General features: G+C 43.4%; 1 protein-coding gene across 2 annotated transcripts in view; it reads right to left on the reverse strand.

Annotated features, from left to right (window-relative positions):
* Positions 1-21,743, reverse strand: part of fibcd1b (fibrinogen C domain containing 1b) — a 259,633-nt gene that overhangs the window by 1,476 nt on the left and 236,414 nt on the right. For both annotated transcript variants that reach the window (XM_023984332.2, XM_023984331.2), the window contains one exon: positions 2,141-2,320. In XM_023984332.2, the coding sequence (XP_023840100.1) occupies positions 2,141-2,320 (180 nt within the window). The remainder of the gene's footprint in view (positions 1-2,140; positions 2,321-21,743) is intronic.

Consider the following 21,743-nt stretch of genomic DNA (forward strand, 5'->3'; position numbering starts at 1 on the left):
TTTGTAGCTACAGCAGAAATATAACTAAAGAGAGGTACATGACACAGTTAGCTACAGATGTAGGATCTTAATTTTTGTCAGTTTGCTACAGCAGGAAATAATCCTGTAGCAGCAGGTAATGAGAATCATTATGTGGATTGTTATTTTTGGACATTTTTGTAAGGGTTGATGCATTTTTTGTTGCGGCAAATCATGTTTGAAATTTCAAAGTGGAAATTACAAACATTACAAGCCTTTTTAAAAAGGTAAATACACTACAAGTTTGCATTTCCTGTTGTGAAGGAAAATTCTCAGGAAAAAAGGAGTGATCAAATTAAGATCCTACATCTGTATAGGCTACGGCTTTGAGCTGAATGTCATACTTGGGTGGTTGGCTTACTGTCAGTAGCACTGCACATGGGGATGTTGAGTGATGGCATTCTGTACGACACAATAAACGATTTCAGAGAATAATGTACTTGTTATTGGTGTTTCACAGCAACTCTTCAGGCTTTTGATAAACAAAAGGATACGAGTGCCTGGATGTGGATTTTTATATCACTCTACCTCTCCCTGTGTGTTTTTCAATCTTTCCCTCACTCCCTATCTCCCTCTCTATAATGCTTCATGCTGTGTCTGTGACCAGAGGGGGATAAAAACACTCCTCTCCAGCGGTGAGGTGTTCGCTAGCAGCTCGTCTGGGCATCTTAAGCGTTTAAATCCCCAGGCTGGGTGTGGCCACTGCTACTCCCTTCTCCCCTCCAACCAAACCCCCCCATCCCTCTCTCAATTTGCTGTTTCCACGGTAACCCATGGTGCAATTAGTTCCGATAGGAGAAATGGCAAAACAGAGAAAAAAGATCAAAACATACAACCTCAACCCATCGTGACAGCATGATGATGGTTACCGGATGAAACTAAATAAGGGGAGAGAGAGATGAACCAGGCTAGGGGCACTTAGAGTCTCGTTTGCAGCCCGCTCAGTGTCACCTTGTCTGGGTAAAGGGAAGGGGATGGGCGGCTCCACTGAACACCATTAAGATCCAGCAGCTTCTAGCCACAGTAACTACCTGTCTACAGATCTCAGATCAGAGGAAAGTGTGTGTATATGTGTGTGTGTGTGTGTGTGTGTGTGTGTGTGTGTGTGTGTGTGTGTGTGTGTGTGTGTTGTGTGTGTGTGTGTGTGTGTGTGTGTGTGTGGTGTGTGTGTGTGTGTGTGTGTGTGCGCGCGTATTTGTATGTATGTATGGAGAGGGCAGAAGAGTGGTAGGTGTCTAAAAGTCATTGCGGATGATAATAACAATTATTGTGGTACTAAGAGGTACAGGATACGGGGGAGCTTCGTATGCTGCAGTGGGATTCAAATGTCCAACAGGCACGTTGTCAGTTGAAGGTCAGTTTCATTGCAGTAGAGCTATAAGCCATTTAAAGATGGCTTCAAAGATGGTTCTCTCTCTCCAAAACGAATTGTGTCTCCTTTACCCTCTCTCTCTCTCTCTCTCTCTCTCTCTCTCTTTCTACCTCTTCTCCTCGTCTCTTCCCATCCCTCCTCTCTCATCTGTCCCCCTTCTCTGTCTGTGTGCTGTGCTAAGCGACCCAAAGGTTCTTAAAATTGCTTCTTTGTAGAGACGGGCCTGAGACAGTGTTTTGTTTACGCTGCAGGTCAACCACAGTAATTCATTGTGTAGTAATTTATTCACGGGGACGGGGCACTGGGTGAGATGTGACATTTGGGGAAGAGATAGATACTCTTTGTCCCCCTCCGTCTGTCTGTCTACATTGTTAAATCATCGGACATTAACAAAACACAGTGGGGACCAAAACCAAACACTTCCCTCCATCTCTCCCTCCCTTTCTGCCTCCCTCCCTCACCCCCTCACCCTCACCCCCTCAGCACTTAAAAATATTAACAAAACTACTGCAGATGACACAGCAGATATGACGATAGATAGAGTCAATGCATTGCTGAGTTATACTTGTAGTATTTGAGGAGTAAATCTGAGGCTTAAATGTTTGTGTTTGGGGTGCTTTACCCTTTGATCGATGTCTAGGTCTACAATGACCTAATCTATGATTTGAATCAAACATCAATGTTAAGTTTTTTAGATATATACTTTATTGATCCCCAACGGGAACTGGTCAGTGAGATATAACCATGTACCTGCGTTTCCGGAGTAATCTCCAACTGTCAGTGGGTATCCATCATCATCCGGGTCCACAGAGAACAGGCCCACTCCAAAGGTCTCGTACTGGGCATAGGCTGTACTGTTGTCAAAGTCCTCCAGGTCAATCCTCAACTCATAGTTACCCTGGATGGACAAGGCATGAATCTGCTTCAGCCCTGCAGAGATAGAGAGAGAGTGAAGGAAAGAGAGAGAGACAGAGAGAGAGAGAGAAAAAAGGGATGGGGAGAGGGAAGGAAAGAGAGATACAGAGAGTGGTAGAAGGGGAGAAGAGAGGAAGAGAGGGAGAGATGAAGAGACAAAAATGGAGAGAGAGAGAGAGAGAGAATGAATGAAAAAGGATTGAGAAAGAGAAGGAGAGAAGGAGAGAAAGAGAGGTGTTAGAGGTGACCAATCAGAGCCCCTCCCTGAGGGAAAGAGACCCCCTTGTTGCTCAGAGAAAACCCCACCGAAGCCATTCAACAGCATGGTATTGCACCGTGCGTCTTCCACGAAAACAAAAATACACTTCATTTCCCCACCTGCCAGGCAGTTCCCAGAAGTCACCCTGCTACAGTAAGTGAGAGGTCCCCTCAGTGCAGCAGGATGCTCGGTCTGGATGCGTTAACCCATGCTCTGTCACATAACTTTAAAGACAGCAGCTGTGTCCTCACAAACCAAGCACTTAAAGTACACACTCAGATCAACACACACGCATGCAGGTATTCACACACACACGCACACACACACGTTAAGTGTGGAATACTATGACAGCGTGTCACAACTGATTTAGGAAATGAACAGTCGCAGAGAGAGTGGTAACAGAAACACATGGAATACTGCTAAGGATGAGAGGACTAGAGAGGTCGGTCTACGCAAGGGCCAGGAGTTGAGATCATGTGATCTGACCAGGGAAAGCTCTGGGCCCTAGTTGTAAGTCTCTGAAGATTTTCTTGACCTGTTTATTCTCTAATTGAAGATCCCAGAGTTAAGGGTAAAGGAATGAAGTTGCCAACAAAACAGATCCCAAGAGTGTGTGTGTGTGTGTGTGTGTGTGTGTGTGTGTGTGTGTGTGTGTGTGTGTGTGTGTGTGTGTGTGTGTGTGTGTGTGTGTGTGTGTGTGTGTGTGTGTGTGTGTGTGTGTGTGTGTGTGTGTGTGTGGGTGTGTGTGTGAGTGCGTGTGTGTGTGTGTGTGTGCGTGTGTATGTGTATGTGTGCGTGTGCGTGTGTGTGTCTGAATGGACATTTACCATTCACTGCATTTGGAAGCTCCCATGAAAGAAAACACAAATATGAAAGAGTTATCCAGTCTCAACCATACACTCTTCAGCTTGCTATGTGTCAATTTCACTCCATTCCTACTCAATGCTCATGGTCCTTACGTCATCAGAGTGCGCAGCTGAACACTGTATACTGGAAACACTTGGTTTGTTATTTTAACTAAAACATAACCAATCTTTGTTGGACATGAATACAGAACTTGTTTCTGCATGGATTCCTCAACGCGGTTAGCTTTTAACAGCTAGGACCGCTATTTCTTGTCCCTGAAAATCACTTAACTGACAGGTCTGCTTGAAAGAGCCGCTAACCTAGCTAAACTGCTAAGTTAGTCCCAGATGAGTTTTCCAATGGAGCCCTCTTTGTCTGGAGAAGTAAATGAATGGTTTCAGTGCTGTAGGCTCATGTTAAATACTGTTGAAGTAATATGGCTGCAGATTCATCTGCCTCACATAAAGCCCATTCTTATGGGAAGCTGCTATAGACCACCAAGTGCTAACAATCAGTATCTGGATAATGTGTGAAATGATTGATAATGTATGTGATATCAACAGAGAGGTATATATTTTCTGGGTGATTTAAATATTGACTGGCTTTCATCAGGCTGCCCACTCAAGAAAAAGCTTAAAACTGTAACCAGTGCCTGCAACCTGGTTCAGGTTATCAGTCAACCTACAAGGGTAGTTCCAAAGAGCACTTAAATTAAATCATCAACATGTATTGATCACATCTTTACTAATGCTTTAGAAATGTGCTTGAAAGCCCTATCCAAATCCATCAGATGTAGTGATCACAATATAGTAGCCATATTTAGGAAAAACAGTTCCAAAGGCTGGGCCTAATATAGTGTATAAGAGGTCATACAATACATTTTTTTGTGATTCCTATGTTGTTGATGTTAAGAATATTTGTTGGTCCGTGGTGTGTAATGTGCAGCAAACAGACACATGTATGAAATTGCTTATCCCAGTTGCTAATAAGCATGCAGCCATTAATAAATTGACTTTGAGCAAAGTGTGTCCATGTCTGCGGATGACTCAACACTACACATCAGCTACTACAGCAACTGAAATGACTGCAACACTTAACAGAGAGCTGCAGTTAGTTTCAGAATGGATGGCAAGGAATAAGTTAGTCCAAAATATTTAAAAAACTAAAAGCATTGCATTTGGAATAAACCATTCACTATACCCTAAACCTCAACTAAATATTGTAATACATGTGGAAATTGAGCAAGTTGAGGTGACTAAACTGCTTGGAGTAATCCTGGATTGTAAACTCTCATGGTCATATTGATACAACAGTAGCTAAGATGGGGAGAGGTCTGTCCATAATAAAGCGCTGCTCTGCCTTCTTAACAGCACTATCAACAAGGCTCTAGTTTTGTTGCACCTGGTTTACTGTTCAGTCGTGTGGTCAGGTGCCACAAAGCTTAGGAAAATTGCAATTGGCTCAGAACAGGGCAGCATGGCTGGCCCTTGGATGTACAGAGAGCAAACATGAAAAATATGCATGTCAATATCTTCTGGCTCAAAGTGGAGGAGAGATTGACTTCATCACAAATTATATTTGTGAGAGGTATTGACATGTTGCAGCTCAGACACCCATGCATTCCCGACAAGACTTGCCACCAGAGGTCTCTTCACAGTCCCCAAGTCCAGAACAGACTATGCGAGGCGCACAGAACTACATAGATCCATCACTACATGGAACTCGATTCTACATCAGGTAACTGATGCAAGCAGTAGAAGCAGATTTAAAAACAGATAAAAATACACCTTTTGGAACAGCGGGGACTGTGAAGGAACACAAACATAGGCACAGAGACATGCATACAGTGGTTGCTCCACTAAAAGTTTTGCGATTATGCTGCGGTACTTAGAGGTAATTTGTGGTTTAGTACGGTAACCTGCGTCACCACTTAATTGCTCCAGACCAGCGCAAGGGGGAGTTAGAGCACTGATTATGCTTTTGGGTCCTACTGTGTCTCTAACTGACAATGAATGGGCGACATAAACCTAAAATGGAGCTGGAGCAGAAAGCAGACATTTTACGTGCCCCCAACCGATTGCGTTTTTTGTTATTTTATCTGCGTTGTTTGTAACTTATTTTTTTTAACTATTTTGTACATAATGTTAACGCTACCGTCTCTTATGACCGAAAATAACTTCTAGACATCAAAACTGCGATAACTCACCACGGACTAGCAGAATCCTTTTTCTTCTTTCACGACTCTGACGAACTCGATGCGGAGGATATACGGCACCCTCGGGAACAGGCCCGGACCCCAGTGATCTGCGTGAAGAGGAGGCGGAGAAAGAGAGGCCGGAGGGCGGGCTGCCTTCTGAGGAGTAGGAGGCGACCGAATAAACCCCTACTCCCCACAATTCTGCTCGCAAACATGCAATCTTTGGACAATAAAACGGACGAGTTATTGGGAAGATTAAACTACCAACGGGACATTAAAAACTGTGACATCTTATGCTTCACAGAGTCGTGGCTGAACGACGACAATATCAACAAAAATAAGCTGGCTGGTTATATGATGTACCAGCAGGATAGAACAGCGGGGTCTGGTATGACAAGGGGCGGCGGTCTATGTATTTTTGTAAACAACAGCTGGTGCACGATACCTAAGGAAGTCTCGAACCATTGCTCGCATGAGGTAGAGTTTCTCATGATAAGATGCAGACCACATTACCTACCGAACGAGTTTTCATCTATATTATTTGTAGCTGTTTACATACCACCACAGTCAGAGGCTGGCACCAAGATAGCATTGAATGAGCTGAATTCCGCCATGAGCAAACACTCACCCAGAGGCGGCGCTTCTAGTAGCCGGGTACTTTAATGCTGGCAAACAGTTTTACCTCATTTCTATCAGCATGTTAATGTGCAACCAGAGGGAAAAGAACTCTGGACCACCTATACTCCACACACAGAGATGCATACAAAGCTCTCCCTCACCCTCCATTTTGCAAATCTGAGCATAATTCTATCTTCCTGATTCCTGCTTACAAGCAAATATTAAAGCAGGAAACACCAGTGACTAGATCAATAAAAAAAGTGGTCAGATGAAGCAGATGCTAAGCTACAGGACTGTTTTGCTAGCACAGACTGGAATATGTGCCGGGATTCCTCAAATGGCATTGAGGAGTAGACCATATCTGTCATTGGCTTCATCAATAAGTGTAATACATACCCCAACCAGAAACCATGGATTACAGGCAGCATCCGCACTGAGCTAAAGGATAGAGTTGCCGCTTTCAAGGAGTGGGACTCTTAGCCGGAAGCTTATAAGAAATCCCACTATGCCCTCCGACGAACCATCAAACAGACAAAGCGTCAATACAGGACTAAGATCGAATCGTACTACACCGGCTCTGACACTCGTCGGATGTGGCAGGGCCTGCAAACCATTACAGACTACAAAGGGAAGCACAGCCGAGAGCTGCTCAGTGACACAAGCCTACTGGACGAGCTAAACTACTTCTATGCTCGCTTCGAGGCAAATAACACTGAAACATGCATGAGAGCACCAGCTGTAGCGGAAGACTGTGTGATCACGGTCTCCGCAGCAGAGGAGAGTTTGACCTTTAGACAGGTCAACATTCACAAGGCCACAGGGCCAGACTAATTACCAGGACGTATACTGCGAGCATGCGCTGACCAACTAACAAGTGTCCTCACTGACATTTTAAACCTCTCCCTGTCTGAGTCTGTAATACCTTGAGGAATGCACAGTGATAACGAAACGTTGGTAAGTACCCATTAAATTGCTGTGAGATTACACATGGAGTGTGCGACTTTCTTTATTATGATAGTTTATAGTTTATTCGTCAGCACCTCCACACAAACTATTATTCTGGGTGTGCGGCAGCTCATGTTTTTTTATCGAGTCTGTAATACCAACATGTTTTAAGCAGACCACCATAGTGACTATGCCCAAGAACACTAAGGTAACCTGCCTAAATGACTACCGACCAGTAGCACTCACGTCTGTAGCCATGAATTGCTTTGAAAGGCTGGTCATGGCTCACATCAACACCATCATCCCAGAAACCCTAGACCCACTCCAATTTGCATACCGCCCCAACAGATCCACAGATGATGCAGTCTCTATTGCACTCCACACTGCCCTTTCCCAACTGGACAGAAGGAACACCTATGTGAGAATGCTATTCATTGACTACAGCTCAGTGTTCAACACCATAGTGCCCTCTAAGCTCATCAATAAGCTAAGGACCCTGGGACTAAACACCTCCCTCTGCAACTGGATCCTGGACTGCCTGACGGGCCGCCCCCAGGTGGTAAGGGTAGGTTACAACACATCCGCCACGCTGATCCTCAACACCGAGGCCCCTCATGGGTGCGTAATCAGTCCCCTCCTGTACTCCCTGACACCAACACCATCTTTAAATTTGCCGATGACACAACAGTGGTAGGCCTGATCAACGACAACAATGAAACAGCCTATAGGGAGGAGGTCAGAGACCTGTCCGTGTGGTGCCAGGACAACAACCTCTCCCTCAACGTGATCAAGACAAAGGAGATGACTAGAGGAAAAAGAGGACCGAGCACGCCCCCATTCTCATCGATTGGGATGCAGTGGAGCAGATTGAGAGCTTCAAGTACCTTGGTGTCCACATCACCAACAAACTAACATGGTCCAAGCACACCATCACAGTCGTGAAGCGGGCACGACAAAACCTATTCCCCCTCAGGAGACTGAAAAGATTTGGCATGGGTCCTCAGATCCTCAAAAGGTTCTACAGCTGCACCATCGAGAGCATCCTGACTGGTTGCATCACTGTCTGGTATGGCAACTGCTCGGCCTCCGACCGCAAGGCACTATAGAGGGTAGAACGGCCCAGTACATCACTGGGGCCAAGCTTCCTGCCATCCAGGACCTCTATACCAGGCGGTGTCAGAGGAAGGCCCTGAAAATTGTCAAAGACTCCAGCCACCCTAGTCATAGACTGTTCTCTCTGCTACCACACGGGCACGCGTTACCAGAGTGCCAAGTCTAGGTCCAAGAGGCTTCTAAACAGCTTCTACCCCCAAGCCATAAGACTCCTGAACATCTAGTCAAATGGCTACCCGGACTATTCACATTGCCCCCCCCACACCACTGCCACTCTCTGTTGTCATCTATGCATAGGCACTTTAATTAACTCTACCTACATGTACATACTACCTGAACTAACCGGTGCCCCCGCACATTTACTCTTTTCCGGCACCCCCCTGTATTTTTTTGTTCTTTTTTACTGCTCCACTTCAATTACTTGTTACTTTTATCTCTTATTCATATCCGCATTTTTTGAAACCGCACTGTAGGTTAGGGGCTCATCAGTAAGCATTTCACTGTAAGGTCTACACCTGTTGTATTCAGCGCATGTGACTAATAACATTTTATTCTATTTTATTTGAAATAGAAACTGATAATTGTGCATGACTTCACTATTACTTACTAAAACTGTTGTTACACTAAGGTTTTTATTATTTTATTTTGTTCTTACTGTAGTAGTGTAGTCCACTCCCGAGCAGTCACATTGTAAAGTGCCTGAGTGGCGCAATGGTCTAAGACACTGCATAGCAGTGCAAGCTGTGCTGCTACAGATGCTGGTTCAATACCGTTCTGGCCTTGACTGTGAGACCCATGAGATGACTGTAGATTTTTGGTTTCTCTCCCTCTAAAAACAGAAATAAATCATTCTTAATAACAAACTGGCTTTATTTACAAATTTGTAAGAATGTCTCACCCCATGTTCAAGAATGGCCTTTATCTCGCTCATTTTACGTTATTTTAAAATAAATAATTTCCAAAATATTGCTATTTTTTTAAACAAAGCATTTATAATTATTGTTATTAATTTAGAATTATATAAAAGTCCCTTGGATATTCTCACAGATATATTAACCCTGTTATTAGCAGGACAATATACACTGCTCAAAAAAATAAAGGGAACACTTAAACAACACAATGTAACTCCAAGTCAATCACACTTCTGTGAAATCAAACTGTCCACTTAGGAAGCAACACTGATTGACAATAAATTTCACATGCTGTTGTGCAAATGGAATAGACAACAGATGGCAATTATAGGCAATTAGCAAGACACCCCCAATAAAGGAGTGGTTCTGCAGGTGGTGACCACAGACCACTTCTCAGTTCCTATGCTTCCTGGCTGATGTTTTGGTCACTTTTGAATGCTGGCGGTGCTTTCACTCTAGTGGTAGCATGAACGGAGTCTACAACCCACACAAATGGCTCAGGTAGTGCAGCTCATCCAGGATGGCACATCAATGCGAGCTGTGGCAAGAAGGTTTGCTGTGTCTGCGTAGTGTCCAGAGCATGGAGGCGCTACCAGGAGACAGCCAGTACATCAGGAGACGTGGAGGAGGCCGTAGGAGGGCAACAACCCAGCAGCAGGACCGCTACCTCCGCCTTTGTGCAAGGAGGAGCACTGCCAGAGCCCTGCAAAATGACCTCCAGCAGGCCACAAATGTGCATGTGTCTGCTCAAACGGTCAGAAACAGACTCAATGAGGGTGGTATGAGGCCCGACGTCCACAGGTGGATGTTGTGCTTACAGCCCAACACCGTGCAGGAAGTTTGGCATTTGCCAGAGAACACAAGATTGGCAAATTTGCCCACTGGCGCCTGTGCTCTTCACAGATGAAAGCAGGTTCACACTGAGCACATGTGACAAACGTGACAGTCTGGAGACGAAGTGGAGAATGTTCTGCTGCCTGCAACATCCTCCAGCATGACCGGTTTGGCGGTGGGTCAGTCATGGTGTGGGGTGGCATTTCTTTGGGGGGCCGCACAGCCCTACATGGGCTCGCCAGAGGTAGCCTGACTGCCATTAGGTACGAGATGAGATCCTCAGACCCCTTGTGAGACCATATGCTGGTGCGGTTGGCCCTGGTTTCCTCCTAATGCAAGACAATGCTAGACCTCATGTGGCTGGAGTGTGTCAGCAGTTCCTCAAGAGGAAGGCATTGATGCTATGGACTGGCCCGCCCGTTCCCCAGACCTGAATCCAATGAGCACATCTGGGACATCATGTCTCGCTCCATCCACCACGCCACGTTGCACCACAGACTGTCCAGGAGTTGGCGGATGCTTTAGTCCAGGTCTGGGAGGAGATCCCTCAGGAGACCATCTGCCACCTCACCAGGAGCATTGTAGGGAGGTCATACAGGCACGTGGAGGCCACACACACTACTGAGCTTCATTTTGACTTGTTTTAAGGACATTACATCAAAGTTGGATCAGCCTGTAGTGTGGTTTTCCACTTTAATTTTGAGTGTGACTCCAAATCCAGACCACCATGGGTTGATAAATTTGATTTCCATTGATCATTTTTGTGTGATTTTGTTGTCAGCACATTCAACTATGTAAAGAAAAAAGTATTTAATAAGAATATTTCATTCATTCAGATCTAGGATGTGTTATTTTAGTGTTCCCTTTATGTGTTTAGTGTTATTTTAGTGTTCCCATCCAGAGGGTGGGCCGCAGAGCCGAGTACAGAATACGGACCATTGCACTAATAATGGAGCTAACTAGGGAAACGTTCCCTCTGTTTTTAGTGCCAGTCTGCACGTTCAAACTAAAACAATGTAACTAGTAATGGCATCTTAATTTTTTATTTATTTTTATTTCACCTTTATTTAACCAGGTAGGCAAATTGAGAACACGTTCTCATTTACAATTGCATTTATTAATGCTTTAGTTAATAAAATAATGATGAAAATGCAGATATTTATTTAGTTATGGATCCAAAATGAATTACTGTGGGAATAAATATCACTGAATTACAGAAATATTGTAACAAAGTTGTCTATTGAAGGTAAATAAATTGTTGCGTACTGGAAAATATTCTTTGAAACATACACCATCACGTTGTACAGCGCCATTATGGCTATTAGCAGGTAGCTGGACAATAGACTGCCTAGAAGGAGGGTAGGGGGAGAATTCTATCGGCAAATGTATTTCTAAGTTAGGTTGGCTGTATCACAACCGGCCGTGATTGATTGCAATTTCAGTTTAATCCACGTAAAAAGACAAAACAAATATAACGAAATAACCTCCAAAATATTATTATATATTATCAAGTTGATGGCACAGTCATACATCCCGGCACCTACATAAAGCTGAGTGACTCACTCATTCATAGCTTTGGATCAAAATAAGTAAGTACCAACATTCTTTCTGATAGTCTTTAATAAAGAAATGTTTTGGTTATCCTAAACTGGACATCATGTACAGTATTATAATAACCCATTATGAGCTATTAGCAGGGGGCTGTGCTTTGGCAAAGTGGGTGGGGTTATATCTTGCCTGGTTGGCCCTGTCTGGGGGTTTAGATGGACAGGGCCACAGTGTCTCCCGACCCCTCCTGTCTCAGCCTCCAGTATTTATGCTGCAATAATTTATGTGTCGGGCGGCTAGGGTCAGTCTGTTATACCTGGAGTATTTATCATGTCTTATCCGGTGTCCTGTGTGAATTTAAGTATGCTCCCTCTAATTCTCTCTCTCTTTCTCTCTCTCTTTCTCTTCTCTCGGAGGACCTGAGCCCCAGGACCATGCCTCAGGACTACCTGGCCTGATGACTCCTTGCTGTCCCCAGTCTACCTGGTCGTGCTGCTGCTCCAGTTTCAACTGTTCTCCCTGCGGCTATGGAACCCTGACCTGTTCACCGGACATGCTACCTTTTCCCCGGACATGCTGTTTTCGACTCTCTCTCTTTCTACCGCACCTGCTGTCTCTAACTCTGAATGATCGGCTATGAAAAGTCAACTGACATTTACTCCTGAGGTGCTGACCTGTTGCACCCTCTACAACCACTGGGATTATTATTATTTGACCCTGCTGGTCATCTATGAACGTTTGAACATCTTGGCCATGTTCTGTTATAATCTCCACCCGGCACAGCCAGAAGAGGACTGGCCACCCCTCAGAGAGAGCCTGGTTTATTCCTAGGTTCCTGCCATTCTAGGGAGTTATTCCTAGACACCGTGCTTCTACATCTGCATTGCCTGCTGTTTGGGGTTTTAGACTGGGTTTCTGTATATAGCGCTTTGTGACATTGGCTGATGTAAAAAGGGCTTTATATATTTTTTTATTTGATTGATTGAATATACCTTTACCGACACCTCTTTGTATTTTGATACTTTGTGGATGGGGCCTACCCAGTGGCGCAGCTGTCTATGTCACCGCATCGCAATACAAAATGCGTTACTACAGATACTCGTGCCGGCCGCTACTGGGAGACCCATGAGGCGGATTTTGGTTTTAATTTAGAATCCTCCAATCCTCTAAATGTAATTACAGGCGGAAAGTCACATCATATTTTTCGATATACAGTGGGCCTACTGTAGGCAACATGAGTCTAACTAGTGTTGAGTAATGTGCTGTTAAAAGTTGTGTTGCTCTTATGTATTTAAAGATCATATTGAAGTTAGAAGCAATAGGATTTAGCACCGTTTATCACTGCTCTGAGACAAGCATGAGGACTGGTCTTGATAAATAAATTAGATTTTTATTTTGACTGAATCTCCGTTTGGATATTGGTTAGACTACAGTTATGGTGTAGAAATGTTATACTCTTAATGTAACCTTTATTTAACTAGGCAAGTCAGCCAAGAATATATTCTTATTTACAAGGACAGCTTACACCTTCCTCCCAGTCGGGAAATTGAAACCCGGTCTCCCGCATGCCCGCAAAACACGGGGATTCTTTAGCTAAATAGCCAAGTACTGTAGCCTACTCCCGACCCTCACGTTGTACAGTGCCATATTTTCTGTTCCATCCTAACGGAAACCCAGAGGGTTTTTCGTTTTTCTTGGAATAGAATCACCATAATATTAATCAAATGAATTAAGCAAAATTTCTTAAAACCAGTTTCCATGTTACAAAAAAGGTTTTAAATTCTCTAGTACAGCCACTATTGAAGGCTATCAAATGCTTCTCAAAAATGCCCTTTGGTGGTCAAACTAGCACTAACTAGCATTAATGGTACCAGTGGTTGGCACTTAAATAACGTGCCATAGAACCGTGCGGCACCACGCAAGCTGTGCTGCAGTACGCTGAAACCTTTGAAGGACGAACCACTGTACACACACATGATAACATATGCGCTATACACACACATGGATTTTGTGTTGTAGATATGTGGTAGTGGATTAGGGGCTTGAGTGCTCACATGTTTTTTTAAATAATTTAAAATTATATAATTTTGCCGGACCCCAGGAAGAGCAGCTGCTGCCTTGGCAACAGCTAATAGTGATCCATAATAAATACAAAATACAAATGCTCAAGATTGAATTAAATCAATCTTTCAGAAAAAAGTTAAATCCAGTGATTGACAAATCTCCAGTTAATCTAGTGTGCCAATTAGATTTCCTGAAACTGACTGACTGAGAAGGACATCAACTGACCCCAACCCAGCTCAGCAGGCGGAGCCCACAGAGGGTTTACACTGTATTGTGTACAGACACAATACAGACAAACACACAGAGACATCAGACACACAACCGGCTGTGTGGTGACTGACTCAGTAAGTCTGTTTCAGTTCAGGGGTGTCATGGCTGTCTAAATTATCTCTAATTAAGGTTGAGAGAGAGGGGGAGAGAGTGAGGGTGGAGAAAGAGTGATAGGCAGAGAGCGCTAGAGGAGGAAAGGGTTGCCATCCCTCCTTCCACACATCCTTGCCACCTCCTGTTTCTTGTTTCTCCCTGCTGTGTAGACTGATCGTGCTTTCAGGTCAAAGCTGTGCACTCCGCTGATCAAAGATGCAGCAGTGACTGACACACCTCCTGACAGAAACCCACCTCCTGACAAAAACAAACATCCTGACAGGAACACCCCTCTCTCCCTCTCCCTCTCTCTCTCTCTCTCTCTCTCTCCCCCGCTCTCCCTCTCTCTTTCACTCCCTTTCTCCCGCTCTCCCAACCTGGGGACTCCAGGCACTCTGAGGTGTTTCAGACAAACTAACAGTGGGGGTCTGCAGCTCAGTAGATATCAGCCTCTAGCTTTGGTGTTCAAAACACATTCTCTGAATACAGGTGTTTTCTTAGGATGAAAACAGATTTGAAAGAGAAAGAATGAAAGTAAAGCTTGATTTTCCCCAGGCTTTGTAGCTTTAAACTAAGCTTGTGGTCTGAGATTTCAAGGATCCGATATCATTACTGAACTGTAAGCAATGGGAACAAGCTGCTATAGTTTGAGGTCACAGTAAAGATATGACATAATGCTCTGATTACATAAAATAACTTGTAAGTAAGCATTTTGTTTTATGCTGTATACCATGTGTATCCCGTACATACGACTAATACAATTTGAAACTGAAACTTGAAACATACAGAAACAAGATAAGAGAACCCGAATGAGCAATAGATCAACTGTTCAGTACTTAGATTATATTTCAAGCAGCAACGGGCGTTAAGGTAGCCTGGTCCCAGATCTGTTTGTGCTGTCCTGCCAACAACTTGTCACTCATTACCAAGTCAAACATGTGTGGCTTAACAATTCCATAGCAAACAAGAGAGCCGAAACATATTGGCAGGAGCCAACGGCATTTCCCAGACACACCTCATCAGAAAATCAGTTATCTTCCTATCCAAACCTCACCAAAATTAACTGCTCGTGGCTCAGTCTCATTTGAATGAATTACTAATCCTGTAGTTCTGTACGTCTCAGCATTGTCTTACAGAGAGGGTTGACAAGGGCTCACTACAAGGCGTAATTTGACAACAAACCCTGGTGAAACAGCAACCCTGGTGAAACAGAAAACTCTGCTGAAACAGCAAGCCCTGGTGAAATTCTTCAAATATTAAATATTAAATTCAACCAGAGAGTGCCCTTAGAGCATAGGAAAAGGTTGCACCTGACCGTTCGACTGAAACCACACTATTGCAATGAATTTGAGATGGTGAAAACAATGTGTGGGGAGGCAGAGGCACAGAAACGCACATCAATACCTTTGTCAGATAACACTGTTAAACAAATAATTTATGCTATGCTAGCAATCAAGAGGAAACTGAATGAATGACTCAAAAACTCCCAAGCTTATGCTCTCCAAATGGACGTTAGCTGTGAGGCCCGAGATGCCCATGCATTGACTTTTGTTCTCTATACATGTCGGGGGATGCTATTCACGAGGACATAATGTTCTGTTTCATGATTCCCGAGCATGAAACGGAACAGGGGATGTACAGTGTGCTGCGTGACTATATTGCCAAAAAACAGATTCCATGGGATCGAATGGTGGGCATTTGCACAGATGGAGCTCCATCTATGGCAGGACGGCGGACAGGCCTCTGCACTCTAGTTATGAACGTGTCTCCCTCTGACACATTGTATGTTACACCAAGAGCAACTGGCAGCAAAAGAGCTGAGCATAGAACTCGGAGATACACTGAGTATACAAAACAATAAGAACACCTGATTTCCATAACATAGACTGACCAGGTGAATCGAGGTCAAAGTTGTGATCCTTTATTGATGTCACTTGTTAAATACAGTTCAATCAGTGTAGATGAAGGGGAGGAGACAGGGTGCATGGGAAAGACAACATATTTAAGTGCCTTTAAACGGGGTACAGTAGTAGGCGCACCGGTTTGTGTCAAGAACGCTCAACAGTTTCCCGTGTGTATCAAGAATGATCCACCGCCCACAGGACATCCAGCCAACTTGACACAACTTCGAGAAGCATTGGCGTCAACATGGGCCAGCATCCCTGTGGAATGCTTTCGACACCTTGTTGAGTCCATGCCCAGACAAATTGGGGCTGTTCTGTTTGGTACACTCAGTGTATACTGCAGCAGGTAACTTCGATTGTAAACTACATTAAACCACATCCACTGCGCGCACGTGTGTTCGCAAAACTATGTGGAGATATGGGATAAGAGCATGACAATGTTCTATTTCACAGGCTTGGTGGTTATCGAGGGGGAGATATTTCACATTGATAGAGGAACTGTTGTCTTTCACAATGGATGTAAAAAAACAGACTTGGTTGACTTTCTGTGTAAGAACTTTAGTAACAGACATATTTGGTAAACTGAACGAACTGAATGCAAGCATGCAGGGGAAATACAAAAACATTCTACAGATAAGTAGACCTCTGACCATTAATGCCACGTTCAAAACAACTGGGAACTCAGAACTGGGAAGTCGGCAACGTTTGACTTCAGTGCATTCAAGACAACGGGGAACACATAAATAATCGAGCTAAGACTGGGAAAAATAGTTTTGAACTGTCATCCAACTCGGATTTCCAACTCGGGAACTCAGGTCTCTTTCTAGAGCTCTGACTTTCCGACCTGAAGATCACTGACGTCATAATTTGACATCGTATTTTTCAGAGTTCCCAGTTTCTTGAAAGCACCATAAAACTGATGGTACCCTTCGCCAGCTCATATCTGTGTGAAGCTTCAGTCAGTGCCCTTGTCAGCATTAAAACCAAATATTGATCCAGGTTGGATGGGACAGCAGAGATGAGGTGCACACTGTCGACAACGCCTGACTTTGAGAAGCTCTGACACTACATGCATTAAGCACACCCATCTCTTTAGTGGTGGTGAGATTAGAGACATTATGTCAGACTCATTTGCAATTGGCTGTCAAAGCCCCACATTAAAAGAATGTGATGGTGAGTTTATAAAACAATCAGAAATACTGTTTTAATGCTTTCAATTGACTGCCATAGCACCAAATAAAAAAGCTAACATTAGCTGTTTATTACATAATGGTTGTGGTCATGAGAATATCAAGATTTCAACATGGGGATGTGGGCCAAAAAAGTTTGGGAACCCCTGATGTAAGAAATAGGGTGCCATTTGGGACACAGCCAGTCTGTGGCTGGGTAGAGGAGCGGCTAAGTTTGGGTTTAGTCTCACTCAACACGAGGTGGGTCTACCAACTCTTTGAGTTCCACAGAGCATCAGCTCATTCTAGGGTTCTTGTCACATTCTTGTCCCAAGATGGCATAGCAGTCAGATGTCCTTTGTCCTCGTCTTGTCGTGTCCCGTGTATATACACTGGGGAGAACAAGTATTTGATACACTGCCGATTTTGCAGGTTTTCCTACTTACAAAGCATGTAGAGGTCTGTAATTTTTATCATAGGTAAACTTCAACTGTGAGAGACGGAATCTAAAACAAAAATACAGAAAATCACATTATATGATTTTTAAGTAATTAATTTGCATTTTATTGAATGATATAAGTATTTGATACATCAGAAAAGCAGAACTTAATATTTGGTACAGAAACCTTTGTTTGCAATTACAGAGATCATACGTTTCTTGAAGTTCTTGACCAGGTTTGCACACACTGCAGCAGGGATTTTGGCCCACTCCTCCATACAGACCTTCTCCAGATCCTTCAGGTTTCGGGGCTGTCGCTGGGCAATACGGACTTTCAGCTCCATCCAAAGATGTTCTATTGGGTTCAGGTCTGGAGACTGGCTAGGCCACTCCAGGACCTTGAGATGCTTCTGACGGAGCCACTCCTTAGTTGCCCTGGCTGTGTGTTTCGGGTTAGCAGTGTGTGCCAAAGCACACATATGTTCTGAAAGAGCTGCAAAATCTGAACCTGGCCTTTTTTTTGCCTTTACCTCCCTTATCTCACCTCATTTGCTCACATTGTATATACTTATTTTTTCTACTGTATTATTGACTGTATGTTTGTTATACTCCATGTGTAACTCTGTGTTGTTGTATGTGTCGAACTGCTTTGCTTTATCTTGGCCAGGTCGCAATTGTAAATGAGAACTTGTTCTCAACTTGCCTACCTGGTTAAATAAAGGTGAAAAGAATAGAAGAAAAAGGGTGCTTCTCAGTCGTTCACATGTTCCGTTCTCAGACTTCACATACACTTCTTCACACATACCTTTCACACAATAACACCCGCCTCCAGCCGTACCAACACACACACACACACACACACACACACACACACACACACACACACACACACACACACACACTTACATAGCTTTAATTCACTATCAAATTAAAGCCCTGGAGATTCTCTCTTAGACTCTTCCTGAGAATAATTCAACAGAGGCTGCATCCCAATGGCACCCTATTGTTTACATCGTGCAATACTTTTGACCAGGGCACTATGTAGGGAATAGGGTTCAATTTGTCAGGCAGCCAAGAGAGACGTTCCAAAACAACAAAGACGTTCATGGTCTTCCTTATTTAAAACTTAAAACGCTCAGGTGTGGTCTTCCTAGCCAGCCACGTTAATTCAATGCTATTGTTGAGTTACAGTGGCAAGAAAAAGTATGTGAACCCTTTGGAATTACCTGATTATAAATTGATCATAAAATTTGATCTGATCTTCATCAAAGTCACAACAACAGACAAACACAGTTTGCTTAAACTAATAGCACACCAATTATTGTATTTTTCTATATTCAATATTTTTCTATATTGAATACATAATTTAAACATTCACAGTGTAGGTTGAAAAAAGTATGTTAACCCCTAGGCGAATTACTTCCCCAAAAGCTAACTGGAGCCAGGTGTCAGCTAACCTGGAGTCCAATCAATGAGACACGATTAGAGATGTTGGTTAGAGCTGCCTTGCCCTATAAAAAACACCCACAACATTTGCATTTGCTATTCACAAGAAGCATTTCCTTATGTGAATCATGCCTCAAACAAAAGAGATCTCAGAAGAACTAAAATTACGAATTGTTGACCTGCATAAGGCCGGAAAGAGTTACAAAAGTATCTCTAAAAGCATTGATGTTCATCAGTCCACGGTAAGACAAATTGTCCATAAATGGAGAAAGTTCAGCACTGTGGCTACTCTCCCTAGGAGTGGCTGTCCTGAAAAGATGACTGCAAGAGCACAAAGCAGAATGCTCAATGAGGTTAAGAAGAATTCTAGAGTGTCAGCTAAAGACTTACAGAAATCTCTGGAACATGCTAACATCTCTGTTGACGAGTCTAAGATACGTAGAACACTAAACAAGAATGGTGTTCATGGGAGGACACCACGGAAGAAGCCACTGCTGTCCAAAAAAAAACATTGCTGCACGTTTGAAGTTCACAAAAGAGCACCGGGATGTTCCACAGCGCACCTGGCAAAATATTCTGGGGACAGATAAAACCAAAGTTGAGTTGTTTGGAAGGAACACACAACACTATGTGTGGAGAAAAAAGGCACAGCACAACAAGATCAACACCTCATCTCAACTATAAAGTATAGTGGAGGGAGCATCGTGGTTTGGTGCTGCTTTGCTGCCACAGGGCCTGGACAGCTTGCTATCATCGACGGAAAAATTCATTCCCATGTTTATCAAGACATTTTGCAGGAGAATGTAAGACTATCTGTCCGCCAATTGAAGCTCAACAGAAGTTGGGTGATGCAACAGGACAACAACCCAAAACACAGAAGTAAATCAACAACAGAATGGCTTCAACAGAAGAAAATACGCCTTCTGGAGTGTCCCAGTAAGAGTCCTGACCTCAACCCGATTGAGATGCTGTGGCATGACCTCMAGAGATAGGTTCACACCAGACATCCCAAGAATATTGTTGAACTAAAACAGTTCTGTAAAGAGGAATGGTCCAAAATTCCTCCTGACTGTTGTGCAGGTCGGATCCGCAACTACAGAAAACGTTTGGTTGAGGTGATTGCTGCCAAAGGAGGGTCAACCAGTTATTAAATCTAAGGGTTCACATACTTTTTCCACCTTGCACTGTGAATGGTTACACTGTGTGTTCAATAAAGACATGAAAATGAATACTTGTTAGTGTGTTATTAGTTTAAGCAGACTGTGTTTGTCTATTGTTGTGACTTAGATGAAGATCAGATTAAGTTATATGACCAATTTATGCAGAAACCCAGGTAATTCCAAAGGGTTTACATATTTTTTCTTGCCACCGTATTTCAACTGCCTCTGCTCTTCTGCAATGAGGATCTTGAGGTGTTTTGCTGGTGAATTATCATGTTGATTGCTTCATTAGAGGAGCCCCCCCCCTCTTTATTTATCCCACTGATCTCCTTTTCAGTCAAAGTTTAACAAGGAGAAAACTATCTCCTCTGTGACTACAATGGACTTAATTTGTTATGAGTATATTACTAGACTGTACCTACTACTGTGAGCCCAATGATTGTTTGACTATTGACTATGAATGTGTTAACAGTATCACCCTACAAGTGTGTACCAGCAGGGCTAAACTCCAGTGTATCAGATCCAGACAGCTTTGTAAAATGACAATAGTTGGTCACAACAACATCTATTCAAATAGACTCCTCAAGGGCACCGATCCCACACGTCCTTCCCAGACATCACATGCAACTGACAACAATGCAGTTTTTTCACTAGAAATCATTTCCATTGTGTTTGGTATTGTGTACAATTCCAGTCAGTGGCCAAGTGGCATTGAGTGCATTGTAATTAAACAGTTCATTCATCCAGCCAAGGTTGCCAAACCATGGCGGAACTCCCCTAAGAGAACCTATTGTTCAGTTATACTAATTTGACATACTCCTACTCCTATTTGCAAGTTTTCTGAAGACACATTACATTAGGCCTACAACATTCCTGAACAACTAATTATAACAGTTCAAGTGGAATTCTTACAGTACCTTTTAATAAATAATTCATAATATATTATTTAACCTTCTATATGATGAAAGTCACTCATATCATTCTTTTCAATTTTCTAGGCACGGAACTAAAATAATCTCATCAGCATTCCGAAGCATTCTATACCCCTCTGGTGTTCCATTTAAGATCATCACGTGCATCACTGTCACGCCCTGACCATAGAGAGCCCTTGTTTCTCAATGGTGTAGTAGGTCAGGGCRTGACTAGGGGGTATTCTAGTTTATAATTTCTATGTTGTGTTCAAGTTGATTTTCTATGTTGGTGTTTTGTATGATTCCCAATTAGAGGCAGCTGGTAATCGTTGTCTCTAATTGGGGATCATATTTAAGTAGCTATTTTTCCCACCTGTGTTTGTGGGATATTGTATTGAGTTTGTGCATGTGCATCACTTAGTCACGTTTCGTTGTTCGTTTATTGTTTTTGTTTTGCTGAAGTTTCACCTGGAAATAAAGATGTGGAACTCTACGTATGCTGCGCCTTGGTCCAGTTCTTATGACAACCGTGACAGAATATCCCACCAACAAAGGATAAAGCAGCGTGAAAATGAGGTAAAGACGTTTTGGACTTGGGAGGATATGAGAGGACACGAGACCACGGCCACAGACACCCCAATATTTTTTGGGGAGGGGGGGCACATGGAGCTGGCGGTCGAGCAGCGGAGAGTGCCAGAGCCTGTTTGGGAG

This window comes from Salvelinus sp. IW2-2015, linkage group LG4q.1:29 (genome assembly GCF_002910315.2).
Source record: "Salvelinus sp. IW2-2015 linkage group LG4q.1:29, ASM291031v2, whole genome shotgun sequence".
Lineage (NCBI taxonomy): Eukaryota > Metazoa > Chordata > Actinopteri > Salmoniformes > Salmonidae > Salvelinus > Salvelinus sp. IW2-2015.